The following is an 18,437-nucleotide window of genomic DNA, read 5'->3' as shown; positions in this document are numbered from 1 at the left end:
ATCAAAGTCCCTTTTAAGGAAAGTCTGTTCACTCTGCGGTCATATTTGCAACATCAGACCAAGTTCTATCTACTTGAATCCGACAAACTCACAATTAAATAAAATATTTAAAATCAGAAAAAAAATCTTACATAAACTGTACCCTAAATGTTGTTTCTTATGCTCAAATAAATAAATAAAAACTTTAAAAAAAACCCGGGGCCACTGCAGTGACGCAAAGACTTTACCAATTGCTGATTAGCTTTTTTGTTTAGAAGGCGGGACTTATTCTGCCATAGCCTATTACGCGTTGCACTTTCTCCCATTCATAAAAACTAATTTGAGTACGTCTAAAGTCTTTGTTTTAATCTTTATTTTTTTGTGTATTTTATTTATTTATTTCGGTCATTTGTTAAGAAAACAAAATTGTGTAAATTAAAATTAGCTTAAGATGTAATGTGTTCAGATAATAAAATAAATGGCAATATAAAAATATAAAAAATATACAAATATACTTTCTGAAAACAAGTCTTAATATGAAATTAAGTAAATTTATCTGGGTTAAAGTTTGTTTAGATATTGTACTGGGGGAAAAAAGACCAAAATAAAATTGTGTGCATTATTTAAATGCGTTCAGAAAATCCACGTTCAGAGCTCTGGATCCATTTCTGACTGTTTGGCATGGAATAATGCAAACAAAATGCAGTGTGCATACTTCAATGTGAGCGTTTGTATGAATCCCAAATAAGCATTGGAATGATAAATGGGTGTCGCTGTGGATAGAACACCAGATGTTGATCTTAATGAGGAGCCATGCAAGTTAAATAGAGGCAGGCATATGGGGCGGAGGGGAGTTGAGTCCCCCTCTCTTTCTCCATGTGCTTATTTGTATCACCTCCATTATGTTCCCACATCACCTTTCCAAAGACCAACCTTCAGCACTATGTCCTTGGGGACAGTTTCTTAGCAACCGCATCAAAACAAACAGACAGCTCGCTGCTGTGATGTAAAATGAGAGGAAGTCGGCGATGGCACAGTGGGATTCACAGAAAAACCTACAGTGCAACTAGGGTCACTTTGTTTTTTGATGGGAGAACAAGGAATTGTCGTACTTCCAAAACAAATGGAGAAAATCTCTTGTTCTCTCAGCTGCAATAATCTCGATCCTGTTTGCAGGGGCTGCAGTGTCACAACCCATCACAGTGAATATTTACACACTTTTCTCTTTCCCATTTGCAGTCTTTCTTTCACACTGTAACGTTATCTGTTCCCGCTCTCTCGCTCGCTATCTATTTCTCTTTTCTACTCACTACACCCCCAGCATCTTCTCTGCTCATATAAATCTGACACCCCACAGTAAATCACTCGACAAAAGAAGAAGCCTTTTTTCTCTGTTTACAAAGAGCATGATCCATTTGCCATCCTCCTCCCTCGGCATAATGTAAAATAATCCTTCCACACACTCCCTTTCATTTCCCTCCTCAGATTGTGGAAATGCTGAGATCTGGAGAACAGCGTTTGGTAAACAAAATACTTACATCAGGAGGACAACAATAAGACAGAGAGATGTAAGGCTGGTATTCTTTAATGAAAAAAAAAGTCTTTGAAGTCTTAAGGCATAATAATAAGAGCTGTGCTCGTTTTAAAATGAATCAGGCTGTGACTTGGGTGTAGAGGACCCTCCCAAGCCGGAGAGAAAAGGCCAGGGCGAACATACGTCGAATCGTCTCCTCGGGTCTCTACTTTCTTGTTCATGCCATGCTGGACAGCTGTAATTTAACGGCAAGCGCTCCAAAAACAAAACAACAGTACACATCTCCATTGCTGAGAGACCTTTCCCTTGTGACCGGAAAACCAACAGCCAAGAAATTCGCCCATCTGTGCAATAGATCCTTTCTGTATGAGTGGCTGCACTGCAAAAAATCGATTTCTTAATCAGGATTTTGTCTTGTTTTTTAACGTTGTTTAAGTATTTCTATTAGAAAACAAGTAGCATTTACCTGAGAAGCAATTTTAAGATAAGACGTGTTTTTCAGAGAATAAATCTTGAATTAAATGTTTAAATTTATGTTTTCACTATCGAATTAGAATAATTCGATATATAATATTAGAATAACTGAAATGTATTCTCTTTTTCATAATATTTGAAGAAATAAAAAAAAAGTTAGATTTTTTTTAAAAATGTTTTTGAAATGAACATATGCTCGCCAAGGCTTTTATTTATATATTTATATATTATTAAAAAAAATATATTTATTCCTGTGTTGGTAAAGCTGAATTTTCAACATCATTACCATTATCATTACAGTCAGTGTCACATGATCTTTCAGAAATTATTCAAATATGCTGATTTGGTGCTCAAGAGCCATTTCTTATATTTATCAATGTTGTAAACAGTTGTGCTGCTTTTTTGTGAAAGCTGTGATGCATTTGTCAGGATTAGAAAAAAAAAGTTCAAAAGAAAAGCATTTATTTGAAATAGTGCTGTTACTTTTGATCAACTTAATGCATCCTTGGTAAATAAAAGTAGGATTTCCTTAAAAAAAGACTCACCTCAAACTTTTAAACAGTAGAGTGAGTGTGTGTGTGTATATATATAAATCTTTTTTTTAAGATGTTTATATATTTGTAATGAGAACAAGGCAAAAATACTATCAAGAAAATGATTTTTGTAGTTCATGTCTCTGTATACCGTGTATGCATTTAAGAGTATTTCACTTTTAATGAAACAGTGTTAAGTGAAAGAGAGAAAGAGCAGGGGGAAAATGGGAAAGAATGTCAGGGTAGGAGCACAATGCTCATTGGGCACTTTGGCATCTTAAATAAATGATGGCCTCAACCGAAGACGTGTCAACCTTACAGTGTAAATAAGCTTGCCGTGTGTCCCGGCAGTTCAGGGGAATCTGTTCTTTTCTGCTTCACAGAACAAGGACCACGCATTGCCGAGCATGACTTAATGGTATATGTGTATTTGTGTTTATGTGCATGAGTGAGTCAGAAAACCATTAAAAAAAATTTTTTTCAAATAAGTTGCTGGCACAGGTATACCTTAGGAGAGACACTTTCTGCATGGTGCATGTCTTGTTTGTGGTTCTTGTGCTGTAGTGAAGCCACACAAGTTGCATTACTCAACACAGGTTAGCACAGTGTCCGGATCAGTGCAGGCCTTTGGCACCATGTAAACATTAGTTTGTTTAGTTAGCACTCAGATAATCCCACAGTTTTTTGGGATTGGCAAATGGCTGCATGCTGAGAAGGTTGTCCTGAAACTCTTCTGGTCCCTTCTCACAGTCTCTCGCCTCGCATTCCCAAAACCCTGCCCACGATAAGATGAGCAAAACGGCACCTGAAAAATGTAAGGAGGCTGATGCATCATCCAGACAGATCAATAGAATGCAAAGATCAAAAATGTTTTTCAAATGTATTTCTCTTTAACACACTGGGTAGAGGTAGTGTTAAGTACTGCATCTGCATTGTATACTAAAATAACACATAGGACAGATAAAAATAAACCTGTATGACTTTTTCCTTTTCATGGAGCACAGATGTCTTCTGAAGACTCTCACAAACAAACTGGAAGTTGTTCTGCTGAATAACTTCCTGCTTTAGCGCTCAAATTAGTTGTGTGTGCATTTAAACAAGGTGGCTCAAGATGTGTCACACAAGATAAATTAGGTGCAACATCATTAGTTCTTAAGTGTATTAAAAGAGAAATGAAAAAAATGTCTTTTTCGGTCTAGCTACCGCAAAAATTGTATCATGGCTTCAGAAGATTCGGAATACAGTGCAGGAATCATACAGCCCACATTTACCAGACGTTTATGGGGCTTTTTTTTTGTATTATAAATCACCATACACTTCTGATAACCTTCTTTTGTGTTTCATAGAAGAAAGAAAAGCCTACAGGTTTGAAATGACACAGGACAAAATACTTATTTAAAGCTCATTTAATTTAGAAATAAGCAAACCTGCACAATGTTAGGCCTCTGAGTTTTGCTTCAGGTTCATCATGGACCAGGCTCAGATGGGAAGACGTTCCTCAGCTGTTCGATAACCTGTTGCAGCTGCAGTACTGTGTCTTGCTCATGATCAAAATCCTCACCTACACAACAATAAATGCTACAATTAAAATGAACTCAACAGAAGCATAACATAATCAGCCTTATTCAAATAAGTCTGATCTTTTTGCCTCTCATTATGGGTGGATAAGGTTCTTCTAGGTCTTACCTGCAGCTTCTGTGTCTGTGGTCTCTCTGCTGGGATGCTCCCCCTGCTGGCCTCCTCCTGACACGGGAGAGGACAGAGAGGAAGGAGCCGAACCATTGGCCTCAGAGTCGTCTTTGGGCTGGGAGACATGATAAAATGATAAGAGTAATCATATTGAAAACAGTTAAGAATATTACTTTTACTATTTCAGCAGTATAAACACTACCATTCAAATGTTTGGGATCAGTACAATTTTGTTTTTATTCAGCAAGGATGCACCAAATTGAAATGACAGTAAAGACATTTATAATATTATTTTAAAAAAATCAATTTAAAACAAATTCTGTTCTTTTGAGTACTGTATTCTTTAAAGAATCCTGGAAAAAAATGTGTCATGTTTTTCTGCAAAAATATTAAGCAGCACAACTGTTTCAACATTGATAATAATAATAAATGTTTTTGAGTACAAAATCTTCTAAATTAATGTAAATGTAAATCAGCATATATTAAATGCCATCACAGGAATAAATTCAGTTTTAAAAACGCCTTTCTTTTAAACTGTAATTATATTTTATAATATTACTTTTTTTAAACTATTTCTGATCAAATAAATGCAGCCTTGGTGAGCAAAAAAAAATCTTACAAACCCCAAAATGTTATACAATAGTGTTGTACGTATACTGTACATAGCATGCACATTTTCTGTACACATATTGTATAATGCATGGAATCAAACATTAACATCAGAAACATTTGTCATTGCTGCTTATTGTACAATACTTCACATAAATAGTAGTCACTATGTATATACTATGCAGTATGCTAGCCTAGCCATGCTCTAGACAGAAGACTGTGTTGTTGGGTTATTTGATGAGAAAAACAGTCAAGTTTTCAAATGCTGCCAAAACTCAAAACTTTGGCGTTTATCGACCAGGGATTTGGCTCGGTTTCCATATGGTACAAAGGCATTGTATTTTCTTGACGGATGAAAACAAACTAATAAGAAACTCAGGGATGGCTCGCCTCTTTTTTCCCCTCACATTTCACAGGTAAATGATTTGAACTGAAGCTGTTTGCATGCATAGTACCTTACATTTATTCGGAGTTAAACTCTTTTACTGTTCTACAGAGATGTCCACAGAGGTAAGACTGTAAATTTCCTAGCCAATTTCTAGGGGTGCTGAACGAAGAGTTCAAAACTCCATAATCCCAGCACATTATTGCTTACCCGTGACACATCCCTCACTCGTTTTTGAAGGTTAAGTCAATATCTCTTCCCCCCATTCCTTCCCTCTATTTCCGGCTAATTCCTTTTCACCTATAGCTACAGCCTCAGTGTTTTTGCTCCACTCCAGCCTGCCAATCATATCTCTACTGTAACAGCACTACCTCTCTTTTCTGCACAACCACCTCTTATAGTATTCACTCAGCACTGCCTGAGCTTTTCTTTTCCTCCTCAGCCTGCTTTCTGTCTTTCTTTCACTAAAGAAAAGAAGCCTCTTTTTGCCCACTCTATTCTGTCCATCTCGTTTCTTAAGCTCCATGTCCGTCAGCTCGAGAAATGACTTACCTTCCACCCACCCTATGATTCCATCTCCATCAATAGTGTTCTCCCCCATATATAATCTCTCTCTACCTCTTCCTTCCCATCTTTGCAATTTAACAGAGGCAATTTACCAGAAGTTAGTGTGTCTTCCCTGCACTCGCTCATCCTCCACCTCTTTTCAGGCCTTAGTAATGGGTACATTTTTTATGTCTCCACATCTCTTCTCCTTTCACTTGAGAAAAGTCTTTTCAGTTCCCTGTCTCCTTGTCCTTACCCAACATGCATTAGTAAGCATCTCTTTACCCTTCTACATGTGGTACATCAAGGCAGTCTATAATATGGTCTATCCTCTGTTCAATTGTCTTCCTACTCTGTTTTGCCGAAAGCTTTAAATAAATCATCTTCCTCCCCTCTGGCCCCCTTTATCAGTATATATTGTCAGACCAACTTTATTTCTCTCATAGTTGTTGTTTTTAAAGCTCAAAACATTCCTTCAATTCAAACCCATTAACATTTAACATTAAAGGCTTAATCACAGAAGGCCCTGATTTACCCGTTCATGTTCCTCCCTGTGCAGCGGTAACATATCCATACAACTCCCTACACACCATTCTTTCGTTGTTTCTATCACAATAATCTATGCTGGCTCACATGTTGGTACTCACTGTGGGCATACTCCTCATTTTCAAGGTATATCAGCATCTGTTAACTGACCTGTAGCAGTAGTTCTCTGAGTCTGTGCAGCTGGGACTCCAGTTGCTTGTTGTGGTCCTCCAGAATCTGCATGCGCGTCTCCAGGCGGGTCTTGTGCTGTCGGAGGACTCGAGCCTCAGCTAGGAGCTCTTCGTCTTGCTGATCAGCCGGTGAACCAGGACCAGACTCCAGAAGCTGAGGTGATGCTGCGGCCTCTTCGTGCTTCCACTTCAGCCGCCGATACTCACCCTGCAGCACCCTGTGGGAGAGACAACGGCAGCATCATCTTTACTATTGCCTTCTAGTTCATTTAGATTATCATACCCACTACGTCGATACAAAAGCTGATATTTATATACATTTTTTTTTTAAATGCTTAACTAAATATATACATTTAATTTTTAAATAACTACATTTTATTAAATTGTTTTAATTTATTATATATAATTTTCTGTATTGTGGCATATTTGATATAGAAATGTTGATTCTTTTGTTATTTCTCTATATGTAAAATGATAAGAGAGCAAGAAAATTATGAAATCCTAATGATAACAGTTAAGAATATTACTCACTATTTCTGCAGTATAAACACTACCTTTCAAAAGTTTGGGATTTATAATGTGATAATTTCTATTTCCAATAAATCCATTATATTCATCAAAGAATTCAGAAGAAAAAGAACTGCATCAAGGTTTCTGCAAAAATATTAAGCAGCACAACTGTTTTTAACATTGATAATAACATTGATAATGTTTTTATTGATAATAAAATGTTTCTTGAGCACATAATCTGCTAAATTAATGTAAATATAAGTCAGAATATAATAATGGCAGCTAAAAACTCAGCTTTGCCATCATATTAAATTCCATTTTAAAATGCATTCAATTAGAAAACTGTAAAATAATTATTCTATTAATTTGTTTTATGTTATTATATTGCATTGTCTGCATTAGGTTTTGGGTCTGTATGTTTTTTTGTTTTTGTTTTTTGAGAAATTGTTCTTATTATAACCCCCTTAAATGAAATTGAAATGAATGACAAAAAAAATCACTCAGCTCTTTCTGTCCTAATAATGACACCAGGAAGCCCTGATTTATCCAGGAGTTTAAGGTTGCAGATCCCCTGCAGACACTTACAATTAATCTTGTTTTATTGACCTATTACTCACATATAACAAAGCAAGACCCCACAAGAGCATGACTTAAAGGTCAGGATTTACGCAGAAGAAAAAACTCATAAATGACTCACAGCTGTAACAGTAGCCTCTGGGATGAAACAAAATGGTAGTAGACCTAATAGACTTTTTGTATTTCTTTAGATGTTTGAATCATTGTTCCCTTTCAGTCGATAACGTCGGACGTAGTCGACGCGACTGAAATGGGATCACGCTAGGGAGCCTATCATCTTCGAGTACTATTGAACGAGCCAATGTAATTGGCGTGCGTGATTCGCATCACACACTCCGCCCCCGCGGCGCGGGTATAAATACGGAAGTGGATGCACGCACTAGTTGCCTTTCGCTTCGGAGCCGATCGTTTGATGTCTCTGAGAGTGCTGTTGTCTACAACGAGCGAGTGTGTCGGTGTTCTTCAGGAAGACTCTCCCAGTGCTGGTGTTCTACAGCGCGAGTGCAGCGGTGATCGCGAGCTTTGAGCTCTCAACTGCTGTTTTAACAGCAACAAATTTCTAAATGTTTGTGTGTGTTGATGGCTGGTTAGAGGGCGGAAAAGTGAGTGCTTCACTGTTTCAGTTCTCTGTTCAGTGTTGCCGCGGTCATTTCCCTGTGTGCTCCGGCACTGGTGACGGTCCTATTTTCTGAAAGAGCAACACGGGTGCGTTTGCGTCTTTTTCAAGATGTCATTCCGCCCGTGCGTTTCTGGGTGCGGTCGTTCCCTGTCTCTCTCTGATGGTCACAACTGTTGTGTCACGTGTTTGGCTTACAGCACGCTGAGACAGCTTTTGTGGACAGCTCATGTTTTCACTGTGGGAACATGACTGTCGCAGTGTTGAGGGCGAGACTCGCCTTCGTTCGCGGAGAGCGAGTCCCCATTACCATGCCCCACCCTCGGGTGCTGTATGGGATGGGTGACCGGAGGATAGTGTTGGATGTCCCGCCCGGTAACCATTCCCTGTGGGCTCCTCACTCCTCCCTTCCACTGCAACCACTGGAGCCTCCTGTGTTGTCTGCTGGTCCATCTGTAATGGATGGGCCAGCGGTTTCACTCGGGGCTCCCCTGGAGGACAGGACGCCGATTGCAGCATCAGAGGGTGAGCTGACTTCTGGAGATGATGACTCGGCTGCATTGTCTCCCTCCGGGAGTTCAATGTTGCCCGAGCCGGATCCAGAATTATCAGCTATGCTGAAACGGGCCGCCGAGGCTGCCGGGCTCGAGTGGAACCTCCACCGTGTCCCGTTCAGTCTCGGTTGGAATCTGGAGTTTGGTATCTTGGGGCGGGCCGCGCTGGTTCTCAGCTCGCCGCCCCAGTGCCTTTCTTTCCCGAAATGCATGGAGAGCTTATCAGGTGGTGAACAGCATCTTTCTCTGCCAGAAACTGCCTGAATAGCTTTTCCCCCTCATTACCCTTGATGGAGGAACGGTGAAGGGTTGCGAGGTGTCCCTCCGTTGGAGCGGTCTGTCGACACAGGTGCACCTGTGTCCGGCGGCCGCTGCCTTTTGGGGGGATCCTCGTCTCCCCCCTAAGGCCTGTGAGTTTCGTCCGTTCCGACGGGCAGAGCTTACAAAGCCTGTGGGCAAGCCCCTTCCTCTTGCGTGCCATGGCGTTGCTGCAGGCTGAAAGACATGTGCTTCAGATCTCTACCTCCCGCACCGCAGGCCATCCTGTGTGTTGCGTCTAAGGGTGGAGTATCAGTACAGTGTCCTTCCCCTCGAGTGCTCCAGAGCCCGTTGGGTCTTCAGGTCAACTGGAAGAGAGTAATCTCGCCCACGGGCTGAGTATCTCTTTTCTAGTTTTGGAGAGGTACTCGGTCCAACATGTCTCTCCAATGAGAATGTGTTCAGCTGGTGTTGAAGTGAGAAAGGGTCCCACTGAAAGAACTTTCAGAGGCTCCTGGGGTATATGGTAGTCGTAGCCTTTGGCTCCCTCCATATGTGACCGCTTCAGCGCTAGCTTCACGATCGAGTCCCGAGGTGACCGTGGCAGAGCAGCTCACCCTGTGTGACTATAGTTCATCCCGGTCTGCTGCCAAACCCTCTTCAACAGAGCGGCCATGTACAAAGGGCGTGTTTTAACGGGGGCCTGGGCGACCCCCGACTACACGGGCATTTGTGCCTCGAGTTGTTAGACATTGCGACCGTTGCGCAAGCTTCCCTTGCATGTCACAAACTCACCCGTCACCTCCTCCTTGGAGTCAGACGCTTCTGAGGGCGCCTTATTCCACTCCTCCCGCTTACTCAATCGTGCCGCCATCGAGCCTCACGACAGTTATAGCCAGGGCAAGTGGAGACTCCATCCCCTGGGTCCGGCTGGGTCATGACCATTCCGGGGCCGCTCAGTTGCCCCCCCGGTTTTATTTTTCCGCCAGTGTTTGGGTAAACCGAGCGGACTACCCTTGGACAAACACTGGGACTCAGCGGCCCCAGGGGCCCGCAGAAATGCGTTTAACCCCAGTGAGCCTTCTAAAAGTGACTGCGACTCATGGTCGCCTTGCGCCTGCAAGTCAGTGAAATCTTCACTCTTCATGTTGAGCAGATTTGCTCCTGAAACTCAGTGAAGTTCATCGCACTCTGGTGTTGAGCAGCAATGCTCCTGTAGCTCAGTGAGTCCATCACAGGTAGCTCAGTGAATTCATCACACGCAGTGCTGAGCAGAAATGCTCCTGGTGCTCAGTGAAGTTCCTCGCACTCAAGAGTTGAGCAGAAATGCTCCTGAAGCTCAGTGAGTTTATCACACTCAGGTGTTGAGCAGTAATGCTCCTGAAGCTCAGTGAACTTGTCACACTCAAGTGCTGAGCAGAAATGCTCCTGTCGCTCAGTGAGGTTCTTCGTACTCAAGTGTTGAGCAGAAATGCTCCTGAAGCTCGGTGAGTTTATCACACGCAGGTGTTGAGCAGGAATGCTCCTGAAGCTCAGTGAACTTGTCACACCCAAGTGCTGAGCAGAAAATGCTCCTGAAGCCCAGTGATCTTCACATGTTGTGTTGAGCAATGCTCCTGTCTTTTGCGCCCGTCACTTGCACCTACGTGCCATGTCAGGAGAGGAACAGGTCTTCATAGTTGCCCCTCATTGGCCCAACTAGACCTGGTTCCCTTCAACAGCCTTCCTGACTTCCCCTGGATTCGGGGACGGGGCACGATGGCACACGCGTTCTTCCCCCGGAGATTCCGGGTGGTCTTACATCCGAACGCGGAGGTTCAGGTGGCTATCACAAGAACATGTGTTAGTTACCATCACTTCTGCGAGCACCCCCTAGAATTGGGTAGCGTGCTTACGCCTTTAGAAGTGGAACCTAGTCGTTGAGTGCGTCTTCTCCCCTGAGGAGATCCTGAAAGCTTTCGATCACTTCAGTGCTCTCTTTCCTGCAAAATGGGTTGCAGTAGGCTGTTTTCCTAAATCACCCTCAAAATGATGTTGCCTCGGTGTTTAAACGACGCTCATCGTGTTGCAGAAGTATGCAGAAGCACGTTCTGATCGTCAGGTTCCTGAGGAGCAAGGTCTTGTAAATCCTTGTGTCCCTCTTTATCCTCTTGGGCCTTGTCCCTGGTGCGACTGCACTGCAGAGACCGCCCCTGAGCCACTGCAGGTAGTGAGTTAAAAATTCTGTTATATCAGTTCTCCTGCTCGCGTGGTCTCTACTAGAGGGTAGGGACTTGCTCGCTTTCGGTCAACGTATTGTGCCTGGAGTCTGGGCCGGCTAACTCTCACAAGCTGAGACCCCGGCTCGGATTGTGCCCAAGGTTCCTACCTCTCCCGTAATAGGAGCAGGTGGTGAGCCTGCAAGCGCTGCCCTGGAGGAGGCAGATCCAGCCCTGGCTTCTCTGTCCAATTCGCTTGGACGTGTACAGAATGCAAGTCATAGACCTCAGACCAGCTCTTCAAATATCTGTTGGAATTCAGCAGAGAGGGAAGGCTGTTTCCATGCAAAGTTGCACTTAGTGCTTGCCTTCATTTCGGCAAAGATCCGAGATGCAGCATGTCCACTTAGGTGTTGAGCTCCTCTATGATGAGTGTAAAGTGCTCCGCCTGGGCGTTGACGATATACTTTGCTAAACAGATTCTAGAGTTGGGGGCTGGACGACACCTAGTTGAACCGCTGCTTCCCGTGGGCTCCCTTCTCATGAAGCCAGTTTCACCGTGAGCCCGGTTCAAGTGTCGGCTTGCTGCGCCATTCCCCTCCTATGGACTGGATGCGTGCGCCTTTCTACTCCAGTTGAGTTCCCTTAAAATTGAACCCTGTTGAGTTCCTCCACACCCCTCCGACGTCGGACGTGCGGAACGTCTGGTGTTAGGCCTACCACTCGTAAGCAGTGTGGAACCTGTGTTAGGCTGGGTCCATATGTTGCGGTCCCTTCGGTGACCCCATATGTGTATTCTTCCACGATACGGCTCCCTGCGGTGAGCCCGTGTCTTCCCTCGGCAGAGTCTCTCTGCCGTCACTGTCCGGTGTGTCTCCCCCCGTCTTAGGCTGGAGCCACCCCAGTGACATTCCATATGTTAGACTGCCCGGTTTCCGCCCAGTTCATATGTGTATTCTCCACATTTCCTCCCTCGGGTTGGATGTGGCTTCCGCAGCGTCCCTTCCTTCCAACGTACGGGGAACGCTTTCCCAGTGGTCCTGTAGGAACAGCAGTGACTTCCCTGGCCTAAGCCCTGTCCTTCCCCGCCTTAAGTTTGCGGGGGCATCAGGAGGCTTTGGTTTAGGCACTGGAAGGTGGCAGCGTTAGTGGCGTGTTCAATGGTTGATCCCATTTCAGTCGCGTCGACTACGTCCGACGTTATCGACTGAAAGGGAACGTCCTGGTTGCGTATGCAACCCACCGTTCCCTGAAGGAGGGAACGGAGGACGTAGTCCCCTTGCCACTACCGCTGGACCACCGCTGACCCCGGGTTACTCTCGGCTCCTCAGCGAAAAGCAACTAGTGCGTGCATCCACTTCCGTATTTATACCCGCGCCGCGGGGGCGGAGTGTGTGATGCGAATCACGCACGCCAATTACATTGGCTCGTTCAATAGTACTCGAAGATGATAGGCTCCCTAGCGTGATCCCATTTCAGTCGCGTCGACTACGTCCTCCGTTCCCTCCTTCAGGGAACGGTGGGTTGCATACGCAACCAGGACGTTTTAAGATCTAAAGATCACACCTCTTTCATTGGATGCGGGTCAAAAGATTTCTGACCAAGAGTAACCATCATAATAGTAATAATGTCCCTATTTTCCTGGCAACACATTTTATCTCAACCAATTAAAAACTATTAGGTCTATCTTAATCCTCTAAAGAGATTTAAAGGGTCAACAGAAAGTGCAGTCAATTACAGGCAAAAACCAAGAGTCACAAATACAAAGAGAAATCATTTTACCCCTCATTATTTATAACTGTAAAGGTCAGGAGGATAACCCTCAGTTAAAACTTCATATCGATATGAATAAATAGACAACCATAGTTTTGTTTCTCTACAAATTCTTTTGGTTAATATAAAAACATTACACTAAAAAAATGCATACTGGTATTAGATGCGAGGAACACACATTCAACCTTTTAAACAAAGTAACATTGTTACATTTATACTCCTTAACAAAAATTCCCTTTACAGGTACTGCTCTCATTAAAAATACAATTACTTTTGTTATATGTAGAACTGTAACCTACATTTAACTTCCAACATGAAATATTTTAGCAAAATGTGTAGTTTACTCAGAGTTAATGCGCTCTGTTTGTTTGATGTGTGTGCGCACGCATGCAAATTAAGTGAATTCATAACATGAACAGACAAGGATACAACCATAAAATGTAAGTTATGCACTGAGGAAACACGTCTCAAATGCATGAAACAGCACACGCATCTGTCAGAGCATTTGATGGCGAGCCACATTAAACATTATGCTGATGCATTTGTTTGGAAGTGCCTCACATAAAGCATTGTCATGTTTTGGGCAGCATGGATTACAGTTTTCCCACAGCAGCTCAGACTGTGACATCACTACGGTAAAGTGACGTGATTGGCCGCAGCGTGCAGATGCAATTAATCAAAAAACTAATTTGTCAATTATTTTCATTATTAAATAATTGGTAAACGGTAAACGGAAGCTCAAGCATGTTCACTTGACATGTGAGAACCAATGAGATTCATTACCTTGTGAGACGGAGCACGTTTGAGTTTCCACAAGAACCAACAAATTTGTTCTCATGCGTCAAGCAAGTCCAGTTGAGCTTTTGTTTGTGTTAAGGGAATAACAGCCTAAATTCAATATGTTCATCATTTACAGCGATCGAGTCTCTTCAGAAATTTCGGACTAAACCGCTTTTTCATATGGATTATAAAACTTTCTGAAGGTCAAAGTGGTAGTAGACTGTCAATGGAGGATAGAAATCTCAATTTCATTAAAAAAAAATTGTGTTCCAAAGATGAATAAAAGTCTTTCAGGTTTGGACCAACATGAGGGCAAGTAAACGATGACAAAATTGTAATTTTTTGGTGAACAAAAATTTTATGCATTTTTCAGTACATGCGCATACAATATTTAGAATTTTATTATTATATAATTACTATGCATAATTATATATTTCCTATATATCTTAATAGATTAATGTTATATACAATTCGTTTTTTTAATAACTTTTACGCGTTTATTTTAATTTTATTTTTATACAAAAATACATATTTTTTTAATTTCATATTATATTTATAAGATATAGTTTCTATTACAATTAGTGCAGCACAATTTGCCCATTTCAGCTACAAGTGTGAAAATGTGAATGTGCTCCTGTCTGAGCCCTCACCTGTTCTCGTTCTCCAGGCGGTGGAGGGTGCGCTGCAGCTCTTCTCTGTCCTGGCAGTCCAGGTGGGCCAGCAGGTGGCTGTGGGGCGAGTCCTCCTCGAGGGCAGGGCTGGAGTGACGTAGGAGGTACTGATCTTCATCCCTGAGTCCCCCCACACAGGAGACAGCGCACACTGAACACATTAGCGGTGCCACGCAGCAGCAGACACACAAGCACACACGCAGCGCCAAGTGTGCAAACAAAGCAGCAAGTACATAAGCCAAATGCACACGATGCAGCAGAGGCATATCAATACAACACACATGTACGCATATTCTACATAAACTGCGGATGGTGAGTGTTTAGAGTATTTAGAGTGTAGAAAAACAGAGCAATGCACACCATCATCCATAGAACAAATAACAGCGTAGATGCTGAATAATCGGTAATCACACAAACACGCACACTCTTGGTAATCCAAGCACTTTCCATGGCATCACATACAAAAATCTAAAGAGGCACAGCCAATATACAGGCACACAGGATGAGTGAAAAAGAATTACCACGACACACAGGAAGCAGGCAAATAATCATGGCTCTCCCATTTGGCACATCAATAATATAGAAAAAACCTGTTTTCATGCAGTCTGCTGTAATTATACAGGTGCCATTACAGGGACCATCATTAAACAAAGGCCATTTATAGAGCGCTGGATGAGAGAGATTTGGTAAAAGCCACTGAAATGGCACATATGCCATCAAATAGATTAAATAAATGAATCACTGTTGCACTTTCTCTCTGCCTTTTAAATTAACAATTTTTCTAAAAATACGAACTGAATATTTACTTACTCTTATTACATTATTTTTCTCTTTTTTCTTCTTCCGTGAAACGCAAACAAAATGTGGGATGATGAGATTTCAAGCTTTTTCACACAAAAACCAAAATAAAAATGGACAATTTATTTTTTAGCAACTTATTCTGTTTATTTACAATTTATAAAGACTTAATGATAAATTTATAAAATTAAATATATATTTATATACATAATAAATACAGTCTTTTGAAGAAGTAATACAATAGCAATAGCTAATTCTCTTGGCTCTAGAGTTTGACTGTGAATTGTTCTTTATACTGTAGTTGGATCTCTTCACTCAATAAGTTGATTCAGTTCACAAAATGGTCTAAATCAGGGGTTGGGAACTTTTTATTAATTTTTTTTTTTAATAAAAATAGCCAATTTTTTCATTTTTCGTTAATGCATTTTTTTTTCCAAAGTGAACACAAAAATGGAAAAAAGGTTTCATTATGTAATTAATTGCGCATTAATGTTCTCTCTCTTCCACTCTCTCTCTGTGTGTGTGTGTCCAGTCACTTTGACATTTTTATGCTCCTTTGAAATCTTTCTTTTCGCAATCTAGACAGGCAGTTGTTTGTATCTGACCACCAGAGGTCTCAGCAATAGATTATTTTTGGTAGTCCTGTATTTGACTCCTATGGTTGCATTCACACACAGTTTAGTTAATTACAAGAGTGACAGATTGTGAACTCACACCTGTAAGTTTTCAGGGCTCATAACCAGATTCTCTGCAAACCCCCACTGTGTGAACCGGACTGGACAACTAGTTATGTCACATCATACAATGCGAAAGCACCACTCTATGCTGCACGCCTGCGTGTCTCGTGTGTGTGCAGCGTTTACATTTTTGTTTTGGTATCTTACAGAGAGAGATATAAGTTGTGTCTGTCATGTGAAGGTTTTAGATTCAGTCTCTGTCTTCCATCGGAGCTGCATATTGTGTGGTCTGTGCTTAACTCAAATGTTTCGCTCTCCACTCAGGTATTAAAAGCTGCTGTTGGTTAATTAAGGTTTGAATGATGAACTCAAGCCATGTCGACAGTGGGTTTTATGGACGTCTTTGATATTTATTTTAATCACTGTCATGGTGGGTTACAGGTGATATTCATGGCAAGCGTGACTTAGTTGTTTGTTCATACAGAAAATAGGCCTATTTGAGCCGCTACAGTAAGATGCTGTGTGAATTGTCATTTCCAAACCGCTTGAGCGTAGCTGTAAAAACAAGTGGTTAGCCTTTGATTGGTGTTGCACACAGCACTGCATTCGCAAATTGCCCTGAACAACTTCAAATATTGACTTTTCATTAACTTCGGTAGGGTGAAGGGTGAGAAACCTCGCGAGACACATGATTTTTCTCAAAGAGCCCCGTGTGGCTCACGAGCAGGTTCCTGACCACTGGTCTAAATGATTCAAGATTGTACCTGTTCTCAAGTCCAACAAACTGACCCAATGATCTGGTCACAATTAACAGTTGTGATGAAGATTATCAGTAAATGACAACTTGAATGACAACACAAGTTAATTTTATAGTTAAGTCAAGTGGATCACTTTTATGACGGTTTAATGGACCTTTTGCATGCCAACTTATTATAATTGTATTGAAAAGCTTGATTCTTTTGTGTTCCATGGAAAAAAAGAAAGGCATAAAGCACAGGAACGACATGAGGACGAGTTCATTTTTGGGTGAATTATTCCTTTGAATTTCCTTTTTCTCTCTCACTCATGCACACACAGCCATTTCCAGCACAAAGCATGAACTGCCATGACTCTGGGCAGCTGTGATGGTCTCACCTCTATTATTAGTTTTGATTTTGTGAGTGCTCACCTTATTTCACCTATATATGCTCATAATTCAGTGGCTTTCGCTTGTCCGCCAGCCTATAGCTCTTAACATCTTGTTTGGTAGCATTTCAATAGCCCAACCCCCCTCTCTTTCTCTCTCCCTCCTGTCAGCATCCAAGCCTGCTCTATTCATCCCTACTGTTGTGCTCCTTAATCACACAGACTTAATACGATGGAGGGCGAACGTGCACATTGCCATGGGTCGTTTTCATTATCTTTTTTAATTAATGTGACTGCCCAGCTACACCAAACATGAAGGAATGCATGCATGGCCATGCGCACATCCACACGCCCATGCATGAGGACTTAGCAGCTGTGACAGATTCTAATGTGTGTGGGAGGTGGTGTACTCACAAACTTTCATCCGGAGAGAGACTGTCGGTGAAAAAGGAACAGTTCTGGTTCTCCATTTCTGCCAACCTGAAAAGAAAAAGCAAACGAAATGAAAATGTCATATTAGGAGCATGGGTCACAACAAACAGGGAGGCGTACAAAGGCAAAGCCACTGTGCACTGTAATTTGTTTGCTGGGCCAAGGACTGTGACTTCAAACACGAGGCAGGGGGAAGGAATTGCACACCGTTGGCTGAGGAAAAGAAGACGACAGCTGTGACTCATCGAGACTGCATAAGAGACACCTTAGAGCACTTTCTCCAACCCAAAAATCACATGCTGTAATCCTACCCTGACATTTCAGATACCGTGTACGACTAACCTGGATGGCAAATTATCATGCAACAGCCGAAGCTGTGCCTCCCGGCTTCACCCTCTGCTCTCCACCACCATGAAAAAGCCAGGGGAGAATCTGTTCCCCTTTCACTTCATTTGTCACAATAACTTTTATGACATAAATGCCTCTCCTGGGTATATTCACCCAAACCCCTTGCAAGTTTTCATTCCCTGCCACAAGTGGCACAGGAAAAACAGAATATAAAAAATATCTCCAACAAGCACCACAGCTTACATGTCATACCACAGACATGCCATTCCTGAACGTATACAGTATGTACACTTTATGGTCCAAGGCAGCTCGAGTCCTTGTGACAACCTAAAGCCAAATTAAAGCTGAAATGTGTCATCTCTGTGTCTAGCCACACCAAACGCAATTGCAATAGTAATGGAAGCAAGACTCTGTGGTCATCTTGAAAATATTTTCTATGTAGGCAATTAGGCAGAGGTCATACTGTATCTACTTGAATTTACTAATGAAATCTCCAAAACTGTTTTATAAGATTACATTTCAACAACATACACTACTGATAAAAAGTTTAAGGTCAGTAAGAAGTTCTTTAAAATAGTCTTGTATCATCACCAAGGGTAATTGTTCAAAACACACAGAAAAAAACTTTAATATTATGAAATATTGTTAAAATTTAA

At 41.9% G+C, this 18,437-nt stretch overlaps 1 protein-coding gene across 3 annotated transcripts in view; it reads right to left on the bottom strand.

Annotated features, from left to right (window-relative positions):
- Positions 1-349: 349 nt before the first annotated feature.
- drp2 (dystrophin related protein 2) overlaps positions 350-18,437 on the bottom strand; it is a 206,761-nt gene continuing 188,673 nt past the window's right edge. For 2 of the 3 annotated variants that reach the window (XM_077247846.1, XM_077247847.1), the window contains 6 exons: positions 17,416-17,481; positions 14,381-14,521; positions 6,446-6,683; positions 4,207-4,324; positions 3,948-4,081; positions 2,433-3,325 (listed from right to left, as the gene is read on the bottom strand). In XM_077247846.1, the coding sequence (XP_077103961.1) occupies positions 3,987-4,081; positions 4,207-4,324; positions 6,446-6,683; positions 14,381-14,521; positions 17,416-17,481 (658 nt within the window). In that variant the 3' untranslated portion in view covers positions 2,433-3,325; positions 3,948-3,986. Of the gene's footprint in view, positions 1,893-2,432; positions 3,326-3,947; positions 4,082-4,206; positions 4,325-6,445; positions 6,684-14,380; positions 14,522-17,415; positions 17,482-18,437 lie in introns of those variants that run through there. The other variant, XR_013210360.1, reaches the window with a different exon arrangement.

The sequence above is a fragment of the Siphateles boraxobius genome, unplaced genomic scaffold (genome assembly GCF_051911475.1).
Source record: "Siphateles boraxobius isolate OS27281-9 unplaced genomic scaffold, OSU_SipBor_1 3, whole genome shotgun sequence".
Lineage (NCBI taxonomy): Eukaryota > Metazoa > Chordata > Actinopteri > Cypriniformes > Leuciscidae > Siphateles > Siphateles boraxobius.
Note: the sequence above shows the minus strand (reverse complement) of the source record. Positions and strands in the feature narration are given on the sequence as shown.